The 27680-nt window shown below is 35.5% G+C and overlaps 4 protein-coding genes across 10 annotated transcripts; 2 read left to right on the top strand and 2 right to left on the bottom strand.

The window, feature by feature from the left end:
- Positions 1-1107: 1107 nt before the first annotated feature.
- LOC136797765 (lysocardiolipin acyltransferase 1-like) lies at positions 1108-4350 on the top strand. Its single transcript, XM_067054358.1, has 2 exons — positions 1108-1336; positions 3189-4350. Exons 1-2 carry the CDS (start codon positions 1123-1125, stop codon positions 3926-3928), a joined length of 954 nt encoding a protein of 317 aa, XP_066910459.1. The 5' UTR covers positions 1108-1122; the 3' UTR covers positions 3929-4350.
- Positions 4351-4601: 251 nt separating this feature from the next.
- On the top strand, positions 4602-6111 carry LOC136797755 (transcription initiation factor TFIID subunit 8-like). The gene has a single exon (XM_067054348.1). The coding sequence runs from the start codon at positions 4650-4652 to the stop codon at positions 5523-5525; it is 876 nt and encodes a 291-aa protein (XP_066910449.1). The 5' UTR covers positions 4602-4649; the 3' UTR covers positions 5526-6111.
- Positions 6112-10406: 4295 nt separating this feature from the next.
- Positions 10407-18772, bottom strand: LOC136797707 (glucose dehydrogenase [FAD, quinone]-like). 7 transcript variants are annotated; one of them, XM_067054332.1, is made up of 5 exons: positions 17579-18661; positions 12673-12827; positions 11790-12068; positions 11178-11371; positions 10407-10944 (listed from the first exon to the last, which is right to left on the bottom strand). In XM_067054332.1, the coding sequence occupies exons 1-5, from the start codon at positions 18560-18562 to the stop codon at positions 10694-10696; spliced, it is 1863 nt and encodes a 620-aa protein (XP_066910433.1). In that variant the 5' UTR covers positions 18563-18661; the 3' UTR covers positions 10407-10693. The 7 variants fall into 7 exon arrangements, with proteins under 7 accessions (XP_066910433.1, XP_066910417.1, XP_066910401.1 ...); XM_067054316.1 differs by having other exon boundaries at positions 10407-10947; positions 17579-18660; XM_067054300.1 differs by having other exon boundaries at positions 10407-10953; positions 17579-18659.
- Positions 18773-19019: 247 nt separating this feature from the next.
- LOC136797696 (glucose dehydrogenase [FAD, quinone]-like) lies at positions 19020-26202 on the bottom strand. The gene is made up of 5 exons (XM_067054283.1): positions 25015-26202; positions 24665-24819; positions 23825-24106; positions 19932-20125; positions 19020-19574 (listed from the first exon to the last, which is right to left on the bottom strand). The coding sequence occupies exons 1-5, from the start codon at positions 25990-25992 to the stop codon at positions 19321-19323; spliced, it is 1863 nt and encodes a 620-aa protein (XP_066910384.1). The 5' UTR covers positions 25993-26202; the 3' UTR covers positions 19020-19320.
- Positions 26203-27680: the final 1478 nt, after the last annotated feature.

Raw genomic sequence — 27680 nt, 5'->3', positions numbered from 1 at the left:
TAAAACAAAAATTACTGACATTTTGGGGTGCAGACAGTGTAGTGTTATATTTGAAAAATAACAGATAATTTCTAGACAAATATTTTGATTTAAAAAGTATTGATGACAAATCTTTTAAATTCATTTTTCTAAATCAGTAGAGGGTGTTCAAATGTTTGAATCGCGATCAAACCAATTAAACATACTAGAATAATTGCAATTCGGTTGTCAAGCGTAATTGAATCGCAATGTCAATGTCGGTCCATTTCTGAGTTATATTCAATTGGCTTCAATTGATTCAACCTTCGTTTTGTCCATCTGGTAATCATAATGAAGTGTGTGTAATGTAACTAAGAGTTTTTAGGGGATAAATTTCTATTTTTAATTTTTTAAGTCTAATGTTAGCATTTATTGTCATTAGGGTAACAATTTAAAAAAACAACATGAGTGCCGTTATTGGCTACGTACGTGGAATCATCAATATTTTTTTCATGTTTTTCTCTGCTTTCTTTGGCTTGGTTTTTATCATGTTTCCAAGCTTGATATTGTTGGCTTTTAAGAAGTATGACTGGTTTCGAATGTGGAATGATTACTGGGGAGGCTTTTGGCTAACCTTCCCTGGTGTGAGTATATTGACTTATTTTTTCTATGTACTGAATTGTATGTCTTTATAAGGGATTTACATAAGACATTGTGACAAAAAAAGATTTACTTCTCTATATATAATTGACATTACATCATTATGATTACCTGTGGAATTTCTTGACCCCTTTAAAATACTCTTTGTGACATGAAGCTTCGTTTGAATATCAATCTTGCTAGTGTTTTACGGTGATTTTTATTGTTTTCTTTATGATTAAATAAAGTTGAATGATATTTAATTTTTAGTGAAATCTGGTAAAAGTATCTAAACAAGAATTTTTTTCTTTTTAGGCACTCTTTGGTAAGTATCATCGACTGAGTGAAAGATTCCATCATTTGTTATGTTTTCCTCTGTTTAAGATATGTTTTTTTCCAGTTTTTTAAGGCTACTTAAATTAAATTAAAGCTAAACGTTGTGGTATTTATAAGCACATTGGTATTTATAAATTTGACCAAATCAAACGCTATTCGATTAGACCAAATTCTTAGTGTTGGTATCTGATGGCCTTTGGCCTGGTAATTTTAGAATTGGTGCATGGAGTGAAGTTTGTGATGAAAGGAGATAAATTGGATGAAAGAGACAATGTGCTTATTATATTGAATCACAGATGTCGTGTTGACTGGATGTTTTATTGGATGGCAGTTCTGCGCACTGGACGTTTGCACAACGAGAAAATTATCATGAAGAATGAGTTGAAACATATCCCTGGACCAGGTTTCACTTTTACTTAATGTGTTTAAATTTTGCAAGAGTAGTAAACATTATAAACATATAGCAGTGATTTGTAGATTTTTTTGTATTCCGTTTTCTTTTCTATTTTTATTTCTATTTAATTTTCGCTAAAATCACTAATAGATCTTTTTAAAGAGTTGAGCAACAGGGGGGGGGCACATGATGTGTAGTAAGTGCCTTTTCAGCACTTTTTTTAGGACCACCACCCATTGCAATTACTACACCAGGGTAGTAACTTTATTTCTGGGAAAAAAATTCAGGTACCACCCCCATTTTGGGTGCAAATATCAAGTACACCACTTCTATGCAACTTTGTGACATTTTGAAGAAACATTTGTATATATGCTGTGGAAAGTAACCCATACATGAGGAAAACTCCCAAGTTGACTGTAGTTATTTTTAAAAGTTTTAAGAGGCCTTGTTGAAATATTTAGCAAAAGTGATTTTTAAATAATACTTTTCATCTCTTCATCAAAATATGAATTAATCTGAATTAATCATAAACTAAAGTCTGTCTCAAAATAATTTGCAGCTGATACAAAAATGGCTGTAACTTTTGACAGAATTCGAATTAGATAGCGGTTTTGTGCTTGTGCTTGTTGAAAAGATAATCCAGAGTGGAATATCATCAAAAAAGAAAAAAATATTTAAAAATGGAAAAACGAAGAAAATCAACTTTTTGTAGAATAATGGTATCTTTTTTTTTTCATATCAGAATTTCTTCAATCTTAGAACGTCAAAAATGCGAGAAAAAAATCAAAAAATATTCATTCAGTCAAAAAATACAGCTTAAAACTTTGCCCTGATTGACTTAAAAAAGGCTTTTTGAAGTCAATCAGTGATAAACTTTGAACTATATCTTTCGATGCAATAAATTTCTTTGTTGAAGAAGTTGATTTTCTTCTTCATTTTGAATCTTCATTTTTCGATCCTATTTGTCTTTTCAACAAGCACAAAACCGCTAACTAATTCGAATTTTATCAAAAGTTATAGCATTTTTTTGTCTCCTCTACAAATTATTTTGAGACAGACTTTACACAATGAAACCTAATAAAACATCTATTTAAACTTCTTAAAAAAACAAAGAAATTTTGTAACAAGCTTGCACCCATTAGTTCTTAATTGCCCATTGAAATGTGCCAAGAGTCTTGATATTTTCCATAATAGAAGGTTATCAGTTGTGGAATTAAAATTGAAATCAATCAAAATTCCCCAAATGAACCACAAGGGATTATGTGGCAGAAAACATATACATGCTTGCTAGCAGTCCTATTGGCATTAGTCCTTGTGATTTTCAGACTTCCAAAACTTCAAATGACTGAAAATGGGTGAACCTTAAGCCACCCAGGTGGTGGGTGCACCAGAGAGCTCTGACAAGTGGTTTATAATTGATTAAACCATCTCAAATATGATTTAATTAAATGTCTTCTCGAAAAAGTTTAAGAGCAAAACTCAATCTTTAATGTCGAGTGGATTTGGCTTCTGTTTTATCACCCAAACTCTCCGAATCCAATAAAAACAACATTTGCCCTGGTAAATTGGGGAAAGACACCACCCTAAACAGCAATTACTACACTGTGTAGTAACTGCTTTCAAAATTTTTGAAAACAGTACAACCACGGTAGTAAGTGTCATACTGTCTTAAAATAACTGCGTGCCCCCCTGGCGACAAATTAGTTTTCGATTTTGACATGCAGAATGATTTGTTTGTGGTCTTTTCGAAGGCTGGAGAAATTGTTCAGCTATGGAGCTCCTTTGAAAACTTTTCAATTTATCAAATTTCTCTTGAATCGTGTAAACCCATGATCTAAAACTTTCTCTTTATGTTTTTCAGGCTGGTGTATGCAGTATTTGCTGTACTGCTTCTTACAGCGTAAATGGGAGACCGACCGTGGCTACCTAGAGAGATACGTCAATTACTTCATTGATGCCAAATACCCCTTACAATTCTTTCTTTTCCCTGAGGGAACTGATTTCGACAAAAATGGAAAAGCAAGCAGTGATCGATTCGCTGATAAAATGGGTCTCCCCAAATATGATTACGTCATGCACCCTCGTACCACTGGATTCAATTATTTGGTACAAAAAACACGTGGCAAAGTCATCAATACTGTTTATGACGTCACTTTAGGATATCCAGTCAATCTTTGTTATGGTGAGATGGACTTAGCAAGAGGTAACTTTCCAAAAGAGATCCATTGTTTTTTCAAGAGGTATCAAGTAGACGAGCTGCCAACCGAGGATGGTGCATTAGGTGATTGGTGTAAGGAGAGGTTTGCTGAAAAGGAGGAACGGTTGAAGGAGTTTTATAAACAAAAGAGGTTCACAGGTCCTGGTACAGAACAGGATGTCACCACAAGGAAACAAGAAGATCATGCTAATATCACCAATTATATCAGTTTGATATTCTGGGTGTCGTTTGTGTTGTATTCTATCCAAGCAGTTTGGTGTTCATCTTTCTTGTTCTGGTACACCATCATCGTTTCCATCATCCATGCTGTTATTTCTGCTGTAGGAGGTATGGATAAAACTTTCTTAGATTTGCACGAGAAAGAAAAATCCAAACAAAGATGATAGGCTTTTAGAGCTTTAATTTTGTTAATGTGTACTTTTTTTTAATTTCATGCATTTGTTGTAAAGGTAAGCGTCATTTTTTATTTCGTTAATTTAAAATTTTTTCATTTTATATAGTCACACAAAGAAGATTTTTTTTTTAATTTGATTATATACGGACGATTTAAAGATTTTTGTGGAACATTTTTTGATTCGATTTGGAAGTAAGATTATATATTATCACATTATTTATTTGATATATGCATAAAGGAAATCAAAATGTTGAGTCCTACAATCTGTATATAGATAGGAAAAGTTTTTGTCTACATTAGTCTAGTTTTCATTTTTTAATTTTTTGTTGATTTTATCACATTTTCATTTGCTTATGAGGGGTCTTTAAGTTTTTTTTATTGTTTCATTTATAAAATGATACAGATCGAAAACGTGCTTCTGTTATTTTCCATCTCCACCCCTGTGCTCATGTAAAAAATTTTAAACGACTCAGTTATCACCAAGTGTTGTAAATTACTTAGCTTATGCCAGGTTGTCTTTGTAATAAAAATGCTGAGATATTTGAAGAGCCCCGAATCTTTTCGTCACATTTTTTCAAAACACCCACTCTCATTATGTCTTGATATACTGCTGTCGATTAAAGATGTTTCACCACCTTCCGTTTTTTTTTTCCTTTTTTCAGGAAATAACGAAAAAGTACAAACATATAAAATAAGAGAACTTGTGATCAATGATGGCGACCACCCCGACAACATCGGGAAATAATAACATCCAAATGCAACGCCGTATGTTATACGTCGCTGTCGGATGTATATGTCGTGATATTGGTTTCCAAGGGGCTTCAAAAGCTTGTCTGGAAACGTTAACTGAAATGCTACAAGCCCACATAACGGAATTGACTCGATCGTGTCGCAAATATTGCGAACACGGGCACCGGACGTCCCCAGACCTTACCGATGTCAAAATGGCTCTTGCGGAATTCGGATTAAGTGCCCATGGGTTGAATTTATATTCGCAACGTGTTAAAAGTCAAGTTTTACGGAAACCGAATCCATCCAAGCTACCGGCTGAGCACAAGACACTCAAATCAAGTCTCCCCGATGTAAATCAGCCGAATTATATACCTAATTATTTGCCTGGATATCCAGACATGCAGTCGTTCGTGAGGACCCCGACTTTACGTGAACCGGTACAGAAATATGACGTCGTGCGCGAACGTATAGCTACACAGCGTAAGTCAACAGAGAACTCTTTAGTGAAATTTCTTTCAAAAACAAAACCTTCAGACGTGCTCATTTTTGAAGATATTGATACGGACAAATTTCCATGTGTTGAGATTGAGTTTGAAAAGAAAGCCAATTATTTAAGAGCATTGAATTATAAAGTGGAAGTTGCAAACGCCGTCGACGATCTTTTAGATGAGAAATCTGACGAAGAAGATACGGCGACCGAAAACGAAGGATTTTCGTCACCGAACAAAACCGAGGACGAAAACGAAAGTAAACCGACTCTTTTGTCGGCCAATTCAACAGCTGATGCTGTGAATTCAAGTGAAGATAATAACCCATACGCTAAACCGCCGAAACGAGTTCGTTATAAACGTTAAAAATGAGTCTTTTTGAAGGCTTACATCATATAGATGATGTCATAGGGTCTCTCGTTTCAGGTGTCGGCATGAAATGTGAAAGTGATATCACCTTACGTTTGCCATGGAAATCAATTGGATACATGCGTGAAATGAACGACAGTTCTTTTGAGCAATTTTGCTTCGTCATTCAATTTACTTATGAAAATCTGGAAGATCGCTGGTTTTTGAACCATGTAGTTGTACTAAATCAAATTCTTACATGAATATTGCTAGCTGAAATAACCGAGCTCTGTTCCAGTGGCTGAACTTATGTTAGACAGCTATTTCGATAATGATTCAATTTTGTAAATGTCTTACAATTGAAGTACGAGCTTTGATACACGTATTGGAAATAAACTCGTGAATTTCTTTAAGAGGTGAGATCGGTTCCACGATTTCATAAACTGACTTCTTTTCATGAAACAAGCGCAGACAATATGGGATACAGTAACCCGTAAAATGAAAGTCCTCATTGTTTGTAACTATTTCAATAGTTTTGTATTGATTTAAATGATTTAATTATTTTCTTATCTAATTGGTTACAAAAATGAGTGCTTCTGGTTAATGGTCTGGTTTTCCTTATTAACCTTACTCTCCAACAGTGAAGATCAAACGTGAAGAAGAAAAAAATCAAAAGATCAAAGATTCGCTCGTGTGAAAATGATAATTATAGCGCTGTAATTATAGAAGTTGGTTTTTTGGAGCTTCCTTTGTTCGTCCGTCCATCCGTTAGTCCGTTACCAGCTTTTCTCGAGATAGACCCCTTAGTTTTTTTCTCATTTTTTGCACAGTGATGAAAAATAATAGTACCCAAAAAGTGACGGATACCGATTTTCGAGAAAAAAAATTTAAGGGTCAAATTTGGGCCAAAAAGTGCCTACAAAAATGAGGTTTTTCGGACTTGGTGCAAAAATGTTTTTCTGATTTTTGGCAGAAAGACAAAGGGCAAGGTTCTCTAAAATGTGGCTGAAACCGTTTTTTCCGGAAAAATTATTTTTTGTCGTAAAAATCGGATTTTCTTATTTAGGAAAATGATTTGCAATTTTTTTTGACTTGTAAGTTTGCATTTTCTTTGTTGTCATATTTTCTATTTTCTTCTTACACTAATTTTCCAGGTAGGTTCAATTCAGCATGTAGCTTGTTTCTTTTTGGACCTACCTGGAGGTCCTATAAATTAACCGTTGTCCGTCCGTTCGTTCGTCGGTCTGTTACCAGCTTTTCTCAGGATTGGCTCATTAGTTTTTTCTGATTTTTGGCACAATGATGCTAAATGGCAATGCCCAAAATGTGACGGAGCTGGACGGAGCCCGATTTTCGAGAAAAAAAAATTTCCGGTCGAAAATGCCGGAAATATGCCGGAAAAACCGGTTTTTTGACATTTTCTCGAATTTTCATCCTTAGTTTTTTCTGCTTTTTTGCAGAAAGATGCGTATTCGCAATGCTCAAAACATAAACGAGTTCGATTTTTTGAGAAAATTTTTTTCCGGCCGACTATCGCTGTTCAAGTCCTAGCCTGGCATAAATTCTTTAGTTAACAAAAATTGGATATGACTTATATATAATGTTCATCTCTGTTCTATCTTTTCAAGCTCCTGATTGCATTTTCTTACTCTTTGGCAATTAGGTAGGTCCATTTAGCATGTGGCTTGTTCATCTTCCAGGTCTTCATTTAGTAAAGTTTGAGATAGTCAGCAACTCTGAAATTAGTAAGATAGACCTTATTATCCATTTTACTTTATCTTTGAAATTTTCGGCTTGATTGAACCCATAAAATATTATCTGATTTTACTTGAGTTTATGCACTTATTTTATAGAAATGAAAAATAATGACTAAATTATATCATTTACTACCAACGTGTGTCCTGCTCAAATGGTACACGATAAACAATCTAATGGCTGGCTTTTTCAAAATGAAGAATGAAGATCAAAATTGTCCCCAAAGATGAGGTAAGAATGTTTAATTGGTCAGCCCCGGTGACCCTTCAAATCTCTTTCACGATTTTTTTCTTCGTTTAAGACTCAACTTTTAATTCCGATTTCGGATTATTTTCGGAAAACAAGTTATCGGGAATTAAAAAGAAGAAAGTTAATTTTTTTTTTGTTCATTCAATAAATAAAATTGAAAGAAGCATTGTAAATAAATAGAGAGTGTAGAAGAAAGTTTTTTATGATTGGTTTTGAGGCTTTCTTGTTTGGAGAGTTTTTGTGTGTAAGAAAGGAACATTTCATATATTTCTCTTCAAATATTTAGCTCTACTTGTTATTGAGCACTATCTTCTTCACCGTTCTTCATGATTTGTAAGAAAGGAACGTCAAATTGTGGCGTAACATAAACTTAGAATCGTCATAACTTTTGATTGAGTTATCGAAACTGGACGGAATTTCCTAAGCAGCTTCCTCAATATAAAATGCCCCTATTCATTCACATTATACTAGGTTCAACACGCCATTTAAATCAATCTGAATCAATTGACTATTCTTTTCAAGTGATTACACGCTTTTTTTTATAAGAATACACTTTATAAGAATGTCCATGATGAAAATGGCCAAAAAATTAAGAATAATGCTAAGAATATCACCATCATGGAATTTTGCTACTCAAGCTAAGAATGCCATTTTTACAGTTTTTACAGCATTTTCAATTATAAATTGTCAATTACCCCAAAGTAAGGCTCACTCCTTTCACAAAAATGTCATTTTACGCTTGAGACGTATGTACAAAATGTTAAGTCTAGTCTTAACCTAAGAATGCTATAAGAATATTTTAGGACATTTTCCCAAAAAAGTTAAGAATATCCATGATGGTATGGATTTACACCATTCTTATAAAAAAAAGCGTGTACTAAGTAGACAGCTAACCGTACCCCGGGGGAAGCAAAATTGGGTACGGGGACGTGCCGCTTGTCAGGGTTCCTTTTTTAGGCTCTGAAGATATCTGACAGGTTCCCAAATTTTCAGGGTGGAAAACAGAAAATCTTTCAAATTTTCGTCTACTTTTATTTTCAGGGCGAAAATGGGAAAAATTTTCAATTTTTCGTTCTGACAGGGTCCCAATTTTGCCAAAAATTCATATCTGACAGGGTCCACTTATCAAACTCCAGTGGCACGTCTCCGTCGGCCGTCAAGGTCAATGCCCCCCCCCCGGGAGCCGTACACACTCAACTATAAACGAGGGGTGGCCTTGACTGGAGAAAAAATAAATAAATCAACATAAAAATGCCAAAAATGAACAAAAGTGACGAAAGCCGCAGTGAACATATTATAAAGCGGCCGCCTCGGATACTTTCTCAGAGCATAAAGAAAAGGTTTAAGACATTCATTCTAACGAAAAGATTTATGTGAAATTCCAAGGATGAAATAATCTATCACATATCTGTCTGCTTTGGACAAATTCAACTTTGTGTTAAACTTTTTTTTGTATGAAGTTTCAACCAAAATGAGCTTTTCAACCTCTTTGGCTTTAACATCAAATTAGGTTTCTTGATTGTACTTCCTTCTAATCATTTTAAACTTATTGGGCTGACCTTCCAGCGCAGCTGGTTTATTCTCTTTTGTCCATCCTTGATATTCCTCTTAAAACATGATTTCCCTTTTTCCCCTCAACTATTTCGCCTTAAGGACTTAATTTTGTGCGAGGAGAAACAGTTTTTACAATAAATTTTGACCCAAATGGTGCGTCGGGAAATCCTAGAGATAATTTTTTGGAAAGGAATCTCAAAATCTTGAATATATTGTTATTTTGTCTTTCATTATTATCTCCATCATAGAAACAGCACAAAGGTTCATAATAAAACTCATGCTAGCCATGAATGACAAAAAAGGATAATTAATTTGCCACTTTTTATTCTCATGTGCTTAGAAAATGTTTCTTATAAACAAAATGGAATAATGGGAGTTTGTATAATACATTAAAGAAGAATTATTTAGCCAATCCAACGTCGAGAAAATATGGAAGCTAAATACGAAAAAATGAAATATCATCGCTTCTATTGTTTCCAAAGAACTCTTTATCATATACGAGAAAAGCATTGCATTATAAGGGTTGTATTGAAGAACTCGGCATCACATAAAAATGCGATCCAAAACCGCGGCATTTCCAATAATTTTTTATATACTGTATACAACAGGGGGCACTCATATGATCTGGCCTACGTCATGTGCCGCGCTTAAGGGTGGGGTTTTTCAGCATCCCAAAATGCACTGTAAGGGTGTGTTTCTATAGTGTCCTCCCCCCCCCCTTTATAAAGGGGGGGGGATTCTGATTTTGGCCCTATTTTTCAAGTATGGGGGAAAATGAAAAATTTGAAATTTGCTGGGGGGAAATAAAGAGGGGGGAAAACCATAAATTTAGGAAATTTTGACTGGGGGAACTTCACTGATCTCAAGGTTATCTTATTGCGAAACCTGTTTAAGCAATAAAATCAGCAAACCTTTTTAAATAAACCAACTTTTCAATACAATTTCATTTTCCCAGCACTTTCAAGGCTATATTTTCAAGCTTTCCCAAAATTTCAAATTTGATTTAAGGCATTTTTATGTTAACCATATGGGGGAACCGCAAAATCTTCAAATAGCTGGGGAAATTCAAAAAAGAGGGGGGAACCGAAAAATTTTGAAATATGGTGGGGGAAAGAAAAGAGGGGGGAAATGGAGAAAAAATTGGATTTTTAGTGGGGGGAACCAACCCAGGAGGACACTATGGCACTGCAAGGGTCGAATTTTAAAATAAATTCGAAATAATTGATAAAAAGAAAGGTTTTTTTACTTCTCGTTTGTTTGAAAAAGTTTCTATTGTCTGATAATTACAGCTGACAAGAATAATTTTCATTGTTTTTCTTTGAAACAGAAAATTTCCCAAGCTTCTTTTTTCACGCAGATATTTACAGCTCAAAAATATAGTGCACTATAAGGGTTGGGTAAATCATGAGAAAATGCACTGAAAGGGTAATTTTTCAGCCATATTGAACTGCACTGTAAGGGTACGATTTTGAAAAGCAGATTTACATACCGTCGTTTCGAAATCGAGTGCCCCCGGGTATACAATGACATTTAGTGGAATAATATATTTAAAGATCTCTCGCTCATCTACAATTATGTATGTCAATGATTCCATAAATCGATGTCAGCTTCTCCAAAGTTCATTTCTATCAGTTTTTCCAGTCCTCTTTAATGATATCAGCAGCTTTTTCAGCGATCATAATTGTAGGTGCATTAGTATTTCCACTGACAATGGTTGGCATGATTGATGCATCGACAACACGTAATCCTTTGATACCATAAACTTTCAATCTTGAATCTACAACTGCTTGATCATCAGTATGGGGTCCCATCTTGCATGTACCCACTGGGTGGTAACCGGTGGTGGCTCCTCTTTTTGCAATGCATTTCATGTAATCATCTTCTGAGTCTGAATTAACAAAAGAGAGGAGTTTATAATTTGGCGTAATATCGTGATTTATGATTTCAAAAAGCGTGATGCGTTATAGATCTTATCGGAGTTCTTGATTTTTCTAAAAATGCGATGCATTGTGGGATTGTTTCGGGAGTATTATAATAAAAATCTCTAAGGAATTCCTCGAGGGAATTCTATTGTAATACTCCCGAAACAATCCCACAATGCATCGCACTTACCTTGTGCAAATTTTTCACAAACTGGATCTTTCAAATCAGGAACCGTGGCATTGTACTTGTCAAGTGCAGCAGCAAATTTCTTTCCAAATTTGAAAGCTTCGACAAAAGGTATAAGATCTTCTTCGTTGTCGAAATAGTTGGGTATGATGAGTGGATGGTCTTCAGGGTCATTGCTTCTTAATTTGATGTGCCCTCTAGAGATAAAAGAGATCAAACATCTCCAATAGGTGGATGGATATTTCCAACCTTGTCCCCGTGTATCCCAGGCTTTATTTACGTTACTGATTGACGCCAGAGCGCTATCAGTAAGCATCAAAAAGCTGATAATGCACAGGAAACGTATGATTGGCATATTTCATGATTAAAGGCCTAGTTTATCTTTATGCTTCTGAGGCTCATAACGCAATATCTTTCGGCAAAATGTAAAATGATATAAAGAATACAACAAGAAGCCCCAAGGGCGTGAAGAACCAGCGATTCAAAAAAGTAGACAATGCGTCATTTCTTTCATCGAACCTGAGTTGACAAAAACTGTCATCTAGCACCACGGAGGAGGACATGCCGTCATTACAACCTCTCATGAAATCGTAATATCTTGGATTAGTGTTATACCTGCTCTTTGGTCTTAAGAGACAATTGAAATAAGAATATCCCTCTTGTCCTTCCAACCCAGGCTGGTAAACATTGGTCCAATACTCCTCATCAAAATTGAACACATCCTTATAATCTGTTGCTGATGCCAGGTGTGGTAATCCAAAGATCTGCATCTCTGGGTAATCGGTTCGCTTTGATTCTTCAGTTGTGGGAAGAAAGGATGTGAAGACACCTCCAGAACCAAGAATACCTTCACGGCTATCATGATATTTCTTGTAGGTGTCGTATTTAATGATTCTAGAAGTAAAATAGTTTTCTTGTTTATCAAAGATAGACAAGATCTCCAGGTACTGTTTCTTTTCTGTCTAGTTATCTGTCATCATGGAGGTATATAAAGAAAAACAGGAGTTTAATGTGTCGGTAATTGGTCGTTAATATCTTTTGATTTCTTAGAAGAAATTCTAAGCTCGCCCGATGAAATAAGACTATTTAGTAGAACTCGAGTTTGCTCTGAACATTCTAATTATCAGTATATAAGAAAATGAAATAAAACTTCGTCCGTGAAACAAGTTTATGTTCAATTTCGTTATCCGTTAAATTTTGTTTTGAAAAGATATTTTCTCAAACCAGAAAATGAAAAGTTCTTTATAAGCACATATAATTTCAGACTCAATTTGTAGACATAAAGTCACTGGAGAATTTTGGAGGAAAGTATCAAGCAATAGAGTTTACCTGAAAGAAAACATTGATCGAAAAATCTTGTCATTTGATGAAAGATTGCCAAGTTTACAGGCCTTTTTTAGTCCAAATATTTTCTAACACTGATGTCAGAAACAATGAAATAGCAAGCATAGATCTCCTGTTTCTTTATACCTCCATGCTGCCATTGAAAAAATTTTACCTTTCAACTGGCCACGATATTGATTCATTGAAGACCAAGTGCGTTAAGACGCTGACATGATCTTGTAAATTGTATCCAACTTGAAGTTCTTTGATGATCGGAATTCCATGTTTCTCCAATTCCTCCTTTGGACCAACTCCTGATAACATTAAGATCTGGAATGAGAGAAAACTGATCCAATTTCTTGTCAAACTCCACCTAGTGCCTTAGTTTTCTTATCAACGATTCTGATAGCAATCACGTCCATTAGTAATAACAAAGTGGGATCTGGGAACAAGATTTATTAATTGAATTAAATGTTATTATAATTCTGATATTTGACATCGTTTGTTATAAACATACCTGGGGAGATGCGACAGCTCCAGCAGACAAGATAACTTCCTTTTTGGCTCTGACTATCATGGATTTTCCATTCTTCTTATAAAGAACACCTTTGGCTGTTTTCGTTTCAGGGTCAATCAAAAGCTTCTGAACATGTGAAAATGGACTGACGTGAAGATTTGATCTCTTGGGTTTGAGGTAAGCTTTTGATGTACTGTATCGAAGACCATTCCCTTTTGTGTTCTGAAAATAAGAGCATCCAGTCTGTCGTTCTCCATTATGGTCAGGGTTGAAGGGCAAGATTTTGGTGCATCCTTCCATCATCTTTTGCCAGAATTCGAGTGCTTCTGCTGTTTCAATCTTCAATGGACCTCCTGTGGCATGATACTTTGATATTGCCAACCTCTCATCGGTTTGATCTTCCGATTTTAAGAAATATGGTAATACCTCGTCATAACTCCATCCTGGATTTCCTTGTTTTGCCCAATCATCGTAGTCTTTCTTGTTACCCCTCACATAAACAAGTGCGTTTATAGAACTGGATCCTCCAAGTAACTTTCCTCTGGGATACAAAACCTGACCATCTTTCATTGCAGATGAAACTGACTTATCCTTAGAAGGCTCTGCCTTGTAACCCCAATCTAATGGCGAGTTGACATTGTGTATAAAGCCGCCTGGCATTTCTGTCAACATTGTTTCCCCACCACCAGCTTCGAGCAGAAGAATTTTCCATGATTTGTTTTCACTTAAACGATTGGCAACAACAGCTCCTGCAGATCCTGCACCAATAACCACAAAATCATATTCGTCAACTATTTGATCATCTCCTGTCGCAAAATCTGCAATGTCAGGATTCAAATTTGCGAAATTCTCGATTGGAAGTCTTGGGTAAATCTGACTCGTGATTATAACAAAGATCAAAAAGTTTTCTTTAACAAATTTGTAAACATAATACGATATTATTGGTAGCAGGAAAATCAATGTTTTCGTTTTCCAACCCATGCTTCAAACTGTTCAGTTGATATCACATAGAATGAATGGTAAATATCAAGTTGATTGAGAGGGAACAAATTAATGTTCCTTGATTATCCCTAAATCGTTATCATTCCTTCAAGATCTCTTTATGACGATGATTGGTACACCAAAACTTAATTAGAACCTAATTATTCTACATAATGGAGTAGGTTCATACCAAACTAATTGTATGGAACCATCCCTTTCCTTCTTCACAGAGTTAAAGAATTAAAAGTAGTCTGTCCTTTTATTTGTTTTATAAGAACACCATTTTTCTTTCTTAAAATCATATCTAAAAATGTTCAAATATTTTATTACACCTAAAAGGTGTGAGATTACAAGATTTATTTTATAAATTTTATTCTAGGAAATATTAACTTTTTAGAGGTCAAAATTTTATATATTCTTATAGTTAACAACTGACTATGATATAGAAAAATCTCTACAATATTTCAACCTTAAGAAAACCTAAAGATCCCTTCCGTGTTTTCTGATAAATGCTGGAAACTCGACGTTTCACCATCTCGGTGTTGTTGTTTTACTTTTTAAGGGAGAATTTCATGAGTTATTTACTGAGACAGGGGAGTTAGGCATCTAGTCTAGGGATATTAAAGGATGGTTACAGTCAGAGAAAGGTCCCATTCCGAAGAGTTAAAAAATCAGACTTCTGCATTAACATGCATGCGTAAGGGGTGGTTCAGTCACTTTTCGGTCGGGGTTGTGGATGGCCAAAAGTGACTTTTTCGATTTTTCCTTTTTAACCTTTTCGATGTTTTCGATTTTTGATTATTTCGATCTTATCAGTTAGGGTCAGGGTTGGAGCTCGAAACATTACGTCATTATTTAGATGATTTGTAAATGGTAGAAGAGGCTTTCTGGGGAAAATTGTATACTCTTCGGAATAGGACCTTCCCCCCTCTCGTCATAACTTTCCCTGACCAGCTCATAAATATACAAAATGCTAAAACTAAGTATCAAGAATCATTAGGAAATCATAGAATTACTCCAAAAAATACAGCACTGTCCTCCATTTGATGTGATAGCTTTTCATTATTTGTCTTTCCAGTCCTCTTTGATCATATCAGCAGCTTTTTCAGCGATCATTATTGTAGGTGCATTAGTATTTCCACTGACAATGGTTGGCATGATTGATGCATCGACAACACGTAATCCTTTGATACCATAAACTTTCAATCTTGAATCTACAACTGCTTGATCATCAGTATGGGGTCCCATCTTGCACGTACCCACTGGATGGTAGAGTGTTGATGCTCCTCGAACCGCTGTACATCGGTAATAGTCATCTGAACCTGAAACAAAAACAGGGAAAATTGCCAAAGGAATTTCTTTTCAATGATATATCATTTCAGGCATAGTTAAGGGTGTTAGACTATAGCAATATTTCATTTTGGTCTAAGCGTACTAAAAGAAGAATAGGAAAATTTTCCGTTGTGACCACTCTGCATAATCAAATCAGAAAATTACCGTGAATTTTCAACTATTCACCGTCAATTACGCAAACTTTTATCTTTCCATCGTATATTCAACAAAAATAATCACACTTGATAAAACTGTATTATTAATGACGATGACATAATGACAAACCTGATGCATATTCAATGCATGCCGGATCCTTCAAGTCGACAATCGATGCATTGTATTGTGGTAATGTTGCTGCAAGTTTCTTTCCGAATTTGAAAGATTCAATGAAGGTATTCAGGTCGTCAGGGTGGGTGAAATAGTTCGGAATGATTCGTGGATGGTCTTGAGTGTCGTTGCTCCTTAACTTGACGCGTCCTCTAAAAGTAGAGTGGTATTTCGTTTGTTTTTAACGCAAACTGAAGGAGCTCTTTGGGGGAAAGCAGAGATCAATCATTTGAAGATATTATTTGTACCCGTCATACCGGATGGGCCAGAAAAGAACGCAATGAACTTTCAACTTTTGATTTCTAAAAAACTATTCACCGAAGAAACGTGAAATTTTTTTTCGAGTAAAACGAAGGCTATTTTATTCCGATTCCCAAATTTCTGAGTCAAATAACTTGCATAGAAAAATTTGCCCTAATTTTGTTTTGGTTCCAAGGATTCCAATCAGTTTGTTTTTGTCTAGGTTCAAGTTAAACTCTTTTTCTCAGGCGAGGCCAATTTAATTTGTTGTTTTACGGGCGAAGCTACCCAAAAAAGAGGGTCGGTCGGTCGGAGAAAAAATAAAACTTAAAGGAGAATTTCATCTCTAAAATCTCCTAAAAAGGCAGCAAAAACTACTTCATCTAGACAAAAATGCATAATAGAAAATAAAAGACACAGAAAGCTCAAATTTATGGATAAAATGAAAAATTGAACATTAAATTCTCAAAACCTTGAAAAACTACCAAAATTTTGAAAATTTGGCATTCTGGAAAACAATAAAAATAAAAATGTACTACCAAAATCAATTTTATCTTTATTTCGATTTTTGGAATGTCAGGGTTGGTCGGGCCCGTAAAACAACTAATCAAATTGGTCTCACCTTCAATATATTTATTCTATTACAATATTTTTACACCCCTTTCTCAGAACTCTGTTGGGACACTTTTCAGTCAAATTATACATTTTTCCCACCAGGGACGAAATCTCGACAAAATTTTCTTGTGGGGTGGAGTCTCATCGGGCCTGTGATACAGGGGTGTATTTTTTAGAAATATATAAAAAAACTACCTGCTTTTTGGTCGCAAGAGACAATTAAAGTAGGTTACACCATGTTTCCCTTCTAGCTCCCGAAGCAAAACATTATTCCAAAATTCTTCATTGTATTTGAAAATCCATTGAGTATCAGCGACATCCGTCATTAGTTGAAGTAAAAAATGTGATTGAATCTCTGGCCAATCTTTAGATTTGGCTTCTTCAGACAAAGGAACAAACATCCCAAGACCTGCGCCATTACTCCTGAGATGGCCTGTTCTTTGTTCATAGTATTCTTTGAATGTGTCGAACGAAATAACCCTGAAAGTAAACAATGCCGTCTTGGTCATGTTTCAATGGAATTTTGAAATGTATGAATTCCATACATAAAGCAGGATATTGAAACCCTAATATTGATAAAAATGATGTATAGATGCCTTTTTTGACCTCTAGCTACGGAAGTTAATGACTACAGCTCAAGTTTTGGAAGGGTAATTTCCACGACAGGGCAATGGAGCAGAGCATTCCATAATTCAGTCCTAGAAATATTCAGTGTCCTAAGTTTTATGACATTATCAAACTTACTCTTTGGATGGAAGTTCAATAGACTCATTGAAAATCATATGCGAAAAAACGTTCACGTGATCTTGTAAATTGTATCCAACTTGAAGTTCTTTGATGATCGAAATTCCATGTTTCTCCAATTCCTCCTTTGGACCAACTCCTGATAACATTAAGATCTAAAATGAGAGAAAATCAAACTAAATTACCTAGTAATTCCAGGCTTGACGTTTTGATGAGGTTTAATAAAAACAAGATTTGCAGTATTGTCCAAACTTAGGGTTTCGAGAGTTTTGGCACTTAAAGATACACAGGGAAATACTATTCTTTTTAACAACACAATTATTACCTGAGGAGAGCCAAAAGCACCAGCAGACAAGATAACTTCTTTCTTTGCTTTGACTGTCATTGATTTTCCATTCTTCTTATAAACAACACCTTCGGCTGTTTTCGTTTCAGGATCTATCAAAATCTTCTGAACATGTGAAAAAGGACTGACGTGGAGATTTGATCTCTTGGGTTTGAGGTAAGCTTTGGCTGTACTGCATCTCTGGCCATTCCTGATCGTGTTTTGATAAAATACAGTTCCAGATTGTTTTGCACCATTATAATCCTTATTCTCCGGTAAAATCTTACTAAAGCCGTCCATCAATTTCACAAAAACATCAGCTTTTTCTACATCTTCAATGGTAAGATAGCCGCCTGTTGAATGGTACTTTGTATCTTTGGTAAGCTTTTCATTGGTTTGGTCTTCAGATTTTTTGAAATATGGTAACACATCTTCATAACTCCATCCTGGGTTTCCTTGCTCCTCCCACAAATCATAATCTCGTTTATTACCACGTGTGTAACCCATCACATTGATGGTGCTTGACCCTCCAAGAACTTTTCCCCTTGGCATGACCAGTTGTCCATTTTTAAAGATTGTTGAAGTCTTTCCATCATTGGCCGGCTCTGATAAAAAGGACCAATCAATGGATGTGTTGAAGTTAAGAACTGTTGTTGCTGGGATCTCACTCAGCATGGTTTCCCCACCACCAGCTTCCAGCAGAAGAACTTTCCATGATTCGTTCTCACTTAAACGGTTAGCAACAACAGCTCCTGCAGATCCTGCACCAATTATCACAAAATCATATTCATCAACTATTTGATCATCTCCTGTCGCAAAATCTGCAATGTCAGGATTCAACTTTGCGAAATTCTTGATTGGAAGTCTTGGGTAAATCTGACTCGTGATTATAACAAAGATCAAAAAGTTTGCTTTTACAATCTTGTAAATGTAGTAAGAAAGTATTGGAAGGGCAAAGATGAAGGTTTTCTTTATCCAACCCATGGTTTAATTTGCTCCTTTCGTTCACGAGTATTCAAAACTACGTTGTTTAATGTATAGCAGCTGAGAGGAAAATAAATTGGAAACACGAATTGTTTTTCTAGCTTAAGTGCATGACATCTCCACTTGTAGCTTTTAATTGTCACATTGTGCAATGAATGGTCTTTACCATTGAGTTTCAAGCCCGAAGGGTTAGAGGCGAATCTTTAACCCATCCAACCCACCGTAATCATGACGACGGATTGTATCTAGCGGCTCCTTTGTTTTAGAGGATTACATTTTTTGAAATCTACCGATAGATTTTAGTTTCAATCCGGCGTTTGTATAAAAACTACGCGCGGGCGTTCTGAATGGGAAATAAGTGGTTTCATACTTTCATTTTCCATCCAGGAGTCTCGCCTCTAGCCATTCGGGCTTGAAACTCTATGGTCTTGACAGTTGAGGAATGCTGTCGTGTTTTTATTTAATCCTTTATCTTCTTATTCTTATACGGAGTCGGTTTTTTCGAGATCAAATTTCACAAAATTCGTGCCCTCAAACACGAAAGGGGTTGTAAGTAATTTTTGGAGCTATTTATTTGAAAATTTGAAAACTATAGATTCATTATGTCATTATGAAACAAATTAATAATAAAAAATTATATGTTGATATAGTCAAACATTGTTTAGAATATACTATTTCCTTTGCTTTCTGAACGTTAATGATCACTTTTGAATTGGGTTTACTATAATGTAAACTTTCCGAAGTCTCAATTCAATTTACTAGGACCAGTCCTCTTTGATCATATCAGCAGCTTTTTCAGCGATCATAATTGTAGGTGCATTAGTATTTCCACTGACAAGGGTTGGCATGATTGATGCATCGACAACACGTAATCCTTTGATGCCATAAACTTTCAATCTTGAATCTACGACTGCTTGATCATCAGTGTGGGGTCCCATCTTGCACGTACCCACTGGATGGTAGAGTGTCGCTGCTCCTCGTTTCGCTAAACATTTGTAAAAATCGTCTGATCCTACATTAAAGAGAAAAACGTTATTCAGACCTAGACTCCATGTTATCATTCAGCCTCATTTGTTTGTTGAGAAAGTTAGATGAACGTTGTTTCCATTGCGACTTTTGGATCATACGCCTCTCAGGCCTCCTAAAAAAATACATTCTTCACCCAGAGAGGGGTTGAGGACACAACCCACTTTCTCAGTAGTCAATTAAAAATAAAGTTTGGAAAAATGGCACAACAAAACGGAATTTCCTGGTACAAAAATCTGTCGAGTAATACTAATTATAAGTGGTGCCCAACTGATGATGACAAGTGAGACCGATGAAAAATAAAGTGATACGAACAAAAAGGTCTTTATGTTTATATTATTACCTTGTGCAAATTTTTCACAAACTGGATCTTTCAAATCAGGAACCGTTGCATTGTACTTGTCAAGTGCAGCAGCAAATTTCTTTCCAAATTTGAAAGCTTCGACAAAAGGTATAAGATCTTCTTCGTTGTCGAAATAGTTGGGTATGATGAGTGGATGGTCTTCAGGGTCGTTGCTTCTTAATTGAATTCTTCCCCTGAAAGGTAAATTTTAGATTGGAATCATGAAGACATGAAAAATAAAAGACCAAAACTTCTCTCAATTTTACAAGGGAAAAAGAGTGGATTTTCTAGAATTATGCTGGAAGTTAGAATATTGCATCTATTCTTCTGTTGATCATGATAAAGCTTTCGTTCTCCAGAAGCAGCCGGCGGAGAGATTCTTTAGAAATATGTGTTCTTATCTTCTAGAAGACCAAATTTTATGACTTTTAAATGTTTATAGAAATGATGTGTTCTGATTTCTAGGAAACCTTTATCGCATTATTTGTCTCCCTATACTTATCACTACTTTATGGTTTGATGTGTTCTAAAATCTAGGAAAAACAATTCGCCAAGACAAACTTGTAAAATATTTGTTATTCTCCACGAAAGATGTGTTTGAAAATTTCTAGAGTTACTAGGCAACAAGACTACATCAATTTTTTCTTGATTCTATTCTTGTCTCCTTAAAAGATGTGTTCTGAAGCTTTCTAGACAACAAGAACACGTTAGATGACCTGGATTATACCCCTGTCTCGTCAGAACACATCATCATTTCTAGACCTTTCTAGCTGATTAATTTTCGAAGATCTGACCAGAACAGATCAAAATCTTTAGCTGAAATATGCTCTTAGAACACATCGGAAAAAAAGGGCGCCTATCGCCAGCTGCTTTCGGTTCTCGTTTTCAATACCATAGATAGACTATGTTATAGTCTAAGACGAATCACTATCAAAGAAAAAAGCCCAAAGCCGAAGAAAATTCGCAAACGGGTTTTTTTTGCCGAAAAGAGTTTACAGTCGGTAGAGTTGCTAGTCTTAGACTATACGATTTTGGCACAAAATACAAAAACTGCCCAAATCGTACGAATTCGAGTTTCCGTATGCGAGGCCAACTGTGTTCGGTATTCGAAAAAATCAAAACAAAAAAAAAGAGGCGGGAGAAAGAAACTGAGATTCCAAGAAATGATATCTTTCTTTTTGAATGCCCTCTCCCTTTTATTCCTTTTATATTTTCTTGGAACTACAATTTCTTTTCTTAGAATAACAAATTTTTATGAGCAGTCATTTCTTTAATAAGTTTGTAATTTCTTTGCAACAAGGATATCTATCTAAACTTTCACCTTACAAATTTCTTAAAAAACATCAAATCATGTAAAGTTTAATTGTTTGTTGTTGTTTTTTTGCCTGAGGATTATATCCTTATATTTACCCCTTTTATATATTAAAGTCCATGTAAATAAAAAGCTATAGTATATTCTCCCCACCACCATTTTGCTCAAAGACAAAGGATATGTATACAAATCATTGACAGTTTTATAAATACTAGCAATTTCGAATTTGTGACTTTCCTGTTTTGTTTGATAAAAATTTTTACAGTAGTGGATAAAAAATCTTATGATAACTTTTGCAGGGAAAAAGTAAAAAAGTTCCAGCTTGTAAGCTTTGCAGTATGTTGATCTGATTTGAGCTTGAATTTCTTTTTACCCAAAAAGAGACATTAAAAATGAGGATGAAATAGGAGAAAAGTTAAGAAATTCCCAGAAATTAGCTTAAAATGGAAAAATACCGATTAGTAAAAACCTTGAGGCAGATTTAAATGACATTAAATTTCTTATTTACAAAAACTGATAAATAGTAATTCAATCATGATAAACAAATGATTCTAAACTGTCTTCCGACAATACTGTATTACAGTCTCGACTAATTCCAGAAGGCTGAAGTAAATTTTTCCAAGTCATAATCTCAAATTATATCAGGACGTCAAGTGAAAAATTGCATATCATGATGACATATTTCAGTAATAGTCTCAATTTATACCAGGGCGTTGGTGAAATATTCCAAGTCATAATCTCAAATTGTACGCAGGACGTCAAGTGAAATAAGTTATAATTTCAAATTAAACCAGGACGTCAAGAGAAATTTGCAAGTTATTATAATCTCAAATTCTACCCGGACGTCAAGTGAAATATTCCAAGTTATAATCCCAAATTAAACCAGGACGTCAAGTGAAATATTCCAAGTTATAATCCCAAATTAAACCACGACGTGAAGTGAAATATTCCAAGTTATAATCTCAAATTGCACCAGGACGTCAAGTGAAATATTCCAAGTTATAATCCCAAATTAAACCACAACGTGAAGTGAAATATTCCAAGTTATAATCTCAAATTGTACCAGAACGTCAAGTGAAATATTCCAAGTTATAATCTCAAATTGTACCAGAACGTCATAAGTGAAATAATTCCAACTTATAATCCCAAATTAAACCACAACGTGAAGTGAAATATTGCAATTTATAATCTCAAATTATACCAGGATGCTGTGCCAAATATTTCATTTCTGTATTATGCTCTCTGCAAATTACTGCCATATTTTTTCCCATGCATCCTATTTCTGAATTTCTGATTCTTACCTAGAAAATTTAGAATAATAAACTGATAATTTTTACAGGTACGACTAGGTAACTGAACTTCTCTACAATTCAAATCAAAATGAGAAAATGTGAAAGCGTTCGAACAAAAAGTATGTTAAAAGCAGTCTTTTAAAGTCCACAATTGACAATAAGTACTTTGTTTGACATTTTTCAAAGTTGTCAAAGAACTGCTAACACCAGATGAAAATAACTTTTTAAGAGTGGAAATATGAGGGTATTCACATATCTAACGAAACGCTGCCTGTGATTCATAGGATTCATAAGAAATATACAAACTGACTTACCTTACTTAGTTTCTCTGTGTCTTTTTGCTGTATGTAGACTTGTTGAAAAATCATTTTAAAACAGCTTCTACAGAAGCATACTTGAGGAAAAAGTACTCCCTTAAACTAAGTTATCTTGTAGTCTCGATAAAACAAATGAACCAAGAAGAAAGAATCCATAATGAGCTGGATTTTCACAGAAAAACCATAGATCCATCTAGCCTGGGGGAATCCAAGCTCATAACTTGTTGACAGACTTTCTGAACTTTGGAAACCCAGGCAAACACACATAATCAACTTACCATAAAAACTCTTTCACAAGCTCTAAAGACTTTCAAAACTACTAAAAACCACATCAAAACATCAGCCACATGTATTTAGACTTCCAGTCAACAGCCATTTTGTTTCTAAATGAATCTATGTTTTCATTTTCATTTGTTTTCCTTTTTTCTGCAAAGTCAGCTTTTTCCATAAATTATGCGCGCGCATCGAAATTATCAAAATGCGCGCGAAAGTACTGCTAAGTAATACGCCGAAAGCTGGCCAATCAGGCCGAACCTGCATTGCAGGGAAAAATGTCCCTGCAGGCGAGTTACCTCCACCAAGCGTTAAACCAGCAGCAAAAATATCATAAACTAGACTGTGAAAAAAGTTTAATGCTTGGATTCCCAGGCTAAGATCCATCTTGTCCTTGTGTCTCTTCCCAGTGGCCTGCGTGTTTTGATCGTTTGAACCAAGCTCGGCCTTTAAACTTAGGCGGTTTTCACCACGGAGCGACTAACCAGTCTCACTGGTTAGTCCTAGCAAAACCGCAAATTTTTTTTTATGCCAAAGAGTTATCGTCCGTTTCTTCGAAACTCTCCCGCCGATTTTTTTTCCGTATACCGCCATAACGCAATACCGCCATTTTTCCCGCCTTTACTATCACTGTAACGGACGATAAACATCGTCTATACCATAGATTGAAGAAATTGTATGTCGATGATATCGTCTTACCTGCTCTTTGGTCTCAAAAGACAATAAGAATACGTCACACCATGTTTTCCTTGCAGCTGTGGTAACATCAACTTCTGCCAGTAATCATTCTTAATATTGAAACATTTCTGGTAATCTGCCAACGCTGTGATGAGATGTGGAACTAAATGGATTTGAATTTCTGGCCAATCATTTTTCATCGATTCTTCAGTGGTTGGGATAAAAACACCGAAAGAGATTCCTGAACCTATAACTCCAGTCCGCTCTTCGTGGTATCTTTTGTAAGTGTCGTAATTAAAAATCCTGGAAGGAAAAAAAGAAACGATATTAAATTTCATATCTGATATCAAATAATTCAAAATAATACTTTTAACTGATTTTGAGAATCTCTACTTAGTTTCCATAAATAGTAGAATTCGTACTACTTCGTGCTACTCTTTGCAAAGTAGGAATTCCTCCTCTTTCGATTTGGAACGCTTAGTGCTGTCCAGGCACCACTGGTTCTGTACACGCGAGACACAAATATGTATAGTGATGAAACTAGAACCACGCGGGAGAGCATATAGCTCGTCGCAGGCGCGGAACGGGATGAGTGATACCACACACCGCAATGCCTGGCATATCACCCACACTCTTGTATCAGAGTAGTGGTACCCAATTCCCCTCGCATGGTATGGGTTGATTCGGGTAAAGGTGTGTTCATTTGCCAAGTGAACCGTAGTACTACAGTGGGAATCGAACTCGGATCTCCCAGACGGGAGTCAAGAGCGATGACCACCACACCACCACGCCTTCGTAAATTACCAAAGACTTGTCAAATAATGTAGCAGATTTGAAAATTGAGATGTAAATCAAACTTACTCATCTGGTAAAAGTGATATTGATTCATTGAAGACCAAATGCGTTAAGACGCTGACATGATCTTGTAAATTGTATCCAACTTGAAGTTCTTTGATGATCGGAATTCCATGTTTCTCCAATTCCTCTTTTGGACCAACTCCTGATAACATTAAGATCTAAACAAGAAAACAGCACCATTTCCTTACTGATCTAGAAAGAATTCTCTTATATAGTAACATTTAATAGACGTAGGATATAGAATCTTGGACAAAAATTGCAATTGACCTTTCTAGAGCTGAGAGTCAAAAGCAAATGAATTAATAGAATGAAACCATCTAGCAGAAACCATAAAAGAAAAAACTTTGCAATACCTGAGGAGAATTAATTGCTCCAGCAGACAGGATGACTTCTTTCTTGGCACTCACAGTGACAAACTTCCCATTCTTTTTGAAAGTTACACTTTTGGCTTCCTTCGTCTTTTCATCAAAGTAAATTTTATAAACATGAGAAAAAGTACTGACGTGAAGATTTGATCTCTTCGGTCGAAGGTAAGCTTTTGCGGTGCTACATCGTTGTCCGTTTCTTTTGGTGTTTTGAAAATAATAACAACCTGTCTGTTTCTCTCCATTGTAGTCAGGATTCTCCGGTAATACCTTGCTGCATCCTTCCATGATCTTCTTCAAGATTCCAGGCTTTGCTACATCTTCAATGGTTAAAGGGCCACCTGTAGCATGGTACTTTGATTTGACGAGCTCTTCGTTTTTGTTATCTTCAGATTTTTTGAAATATGGTAAAACATCTTCAAAGTTCCATCCTGGGTTACCTTGCTCCTCCCAAGCATTGTAATCCTTTTGGTTTCCTCTTGTGTATGCTAACCCGTTAATGGAGCTCGTTCCACCGAGAACTTTACCACGTGGCCAGTTCACTTGACCTTCTTTCAAAATGGTAGACCTTTCATCACCAGTTGCCTCGGTTTTATACCCCCAATCTAAAGGTGATGAAACTATATTGAAAAATGCTCCAGGGAGCTCAGTCAGCATGGTTTCTCCACCACCAGCTTCCAGCAGAAGAATCTTCCATGATTTTTTTTCACTTAAACGATTGGCAACAACAGCTCCTGCAGATCCTGCGCCAATAACCACAAAATCATATTCATCAACTATTTGATAATCTCCTGTCGCAAAATCTGCAATGTCAGGATTCAAATTTGCGAAATTCTCGATTGGAAGTCTTGGGTAAATCTGACTCGTGATTAAAACAAAAATCAAAAAGTTGGCTTTAACAAATTTGTAAACATAATACGATATTATTGGTAGTAGGAAAATCAAAGTTTTCGTTTTCCAGCCCATCTTCGCAATCAAATTACACAAATGTCTGCAAAGTTCTGTCCCCTTAAAAACTTTCTTAAAAGCGTAATATCAAGTTATACGAGCTGCGTTTTGTACAATGTTTTGTTTGTTTAGACATCCTAATATTAGCTATCCATTTGTTTACATTCAACCTATGTAGAAAACTGATCCACAATAAGCAGTTTGTCTTTACACATTCATCGTATTCCTGTAAATGAAAGGAAATCTAAAAGCTCATGAAATTACGTAATATAAAAACGGTAGAATACCGTAACAGATTAAAATGGACATAGTACGGGATCAACAAAAAATGTTTGTGATCGGACGAGAAGAAAAGGAGGAGCGAATTTCATCCTTTAATACCTTTTAATGTCGAACAGCAACCGTCTTTATCGGATTTAAGGAATATTTTTCATTCTTAAGGCAAGTTTCTGTTCGCGAAAGTTTGTACGTCTAAAGTACTCTCGTTATGTCCTCCTCCTCCGTTATAATGTGATTATACATCATATACTTATTTTTCAATTCAAAAACGAATGACACAATAATAAAATGTTTGTCTTAAAATAAGCAAAACTCTTTATAAACCCTTTATAAAGCACTAACTCCTAAATCGTTGCTGTTGAAAAGATCTTCCTGCCTTAAATGTCAATCAGAAATCACAATCGTTAAAGAAATACGCAAAACAGCTGTCTCTTAATGAGATTAGATAGATCATCTCAAATTTGGCTTGCTAATTACCACATTATTGTGAAAGCATATTTTATCTTAGATCGAGGAGTTTTCGAAAAAGATAAAGGATGTGCGCATTTTTAGCCTACATACCAAACAGCAAATTCTTTTAATAAACCTTTCTAGTGAACAATACCAATACACACTTCTTCGATGCACCTTTTGTCTCTGTGACCACTGTGAGATGATTTTATCACCGGAGAGAATTATCGAGAATATATGTAAATAGGCTCAATGATCGTAGTCGCATGGTCAGGTGCCACTTTATTATTTAACTATCCCCAAAACTCGATCCAATCCTTATTTACACTTTTTTCTATTGTCTATAGATGCGAAGAAAAGACTGGGACGGTTTTAGGGTGGTAAAACGGAAAAAAAAATGCCCGCGTGGTAATTGGCGGCTACGGTCGAAAAGGTGTATTCGCACCTGTTCAAGAGGTGACACTTCATTTATACCATGCTATAGAAAAATATCAAATTAATAGAAACTAGCCGGTACCCAGCATCGCACGCCGGTTAAGCTGTTGCTGATGAAAGTACTTAAAGTCCTTTGGATGTTGAAGGTGGCTTAAAGGCACGATAAAATTAAAGGAAAGCAGAAATTTGCTCAAAATTTGATTCTAGCCCTCCCGGCTGACGTATTTTTCAACCAAAAAAAACACGACAATTTTTCGTTTCTGATTGTTTTGATAAAATAAAGCGTCCCCAACAAAGAGAAAAAGCTTGTCATTTTTAATTGCTCTTTGGAAAAACGTAGATGATATTATTTTGGCCTTTGATAACAAAATATTTTCATTGCCTTGGGAATAGGAAAAGTCTTCGGCAAAGACGATCATGACAATCATGTGTTTACCGAGTTTGGTTGCAACTAAGCTAATAGTATACATATTTTTCAAGTCAAAACTATACTATACTAGCTTAAGAACCTTGGCTATACTATATCAGATTTTGTTTGAAAA

This window comes from Clytia hemisphaerica, unplaced genomic scaffold (genome assembly GCF_902728285.1).
Source record: "Clytia hemisphaerica strain Z4C2 unplaced genomic scaffold, Clytia hemisphaerica genome assembly, whole genome shotgun sequence".
NCBI classification, from domain to species: Eukaryota; Metazoa; Cnidaria; class Hydrozoa; order Leptothecata; family Clytiidae; genus Clytia; species Clytia hemisphaerica.
This window is presented reverse-complemented; position numbering and strand designations above follow the sequence as displayed.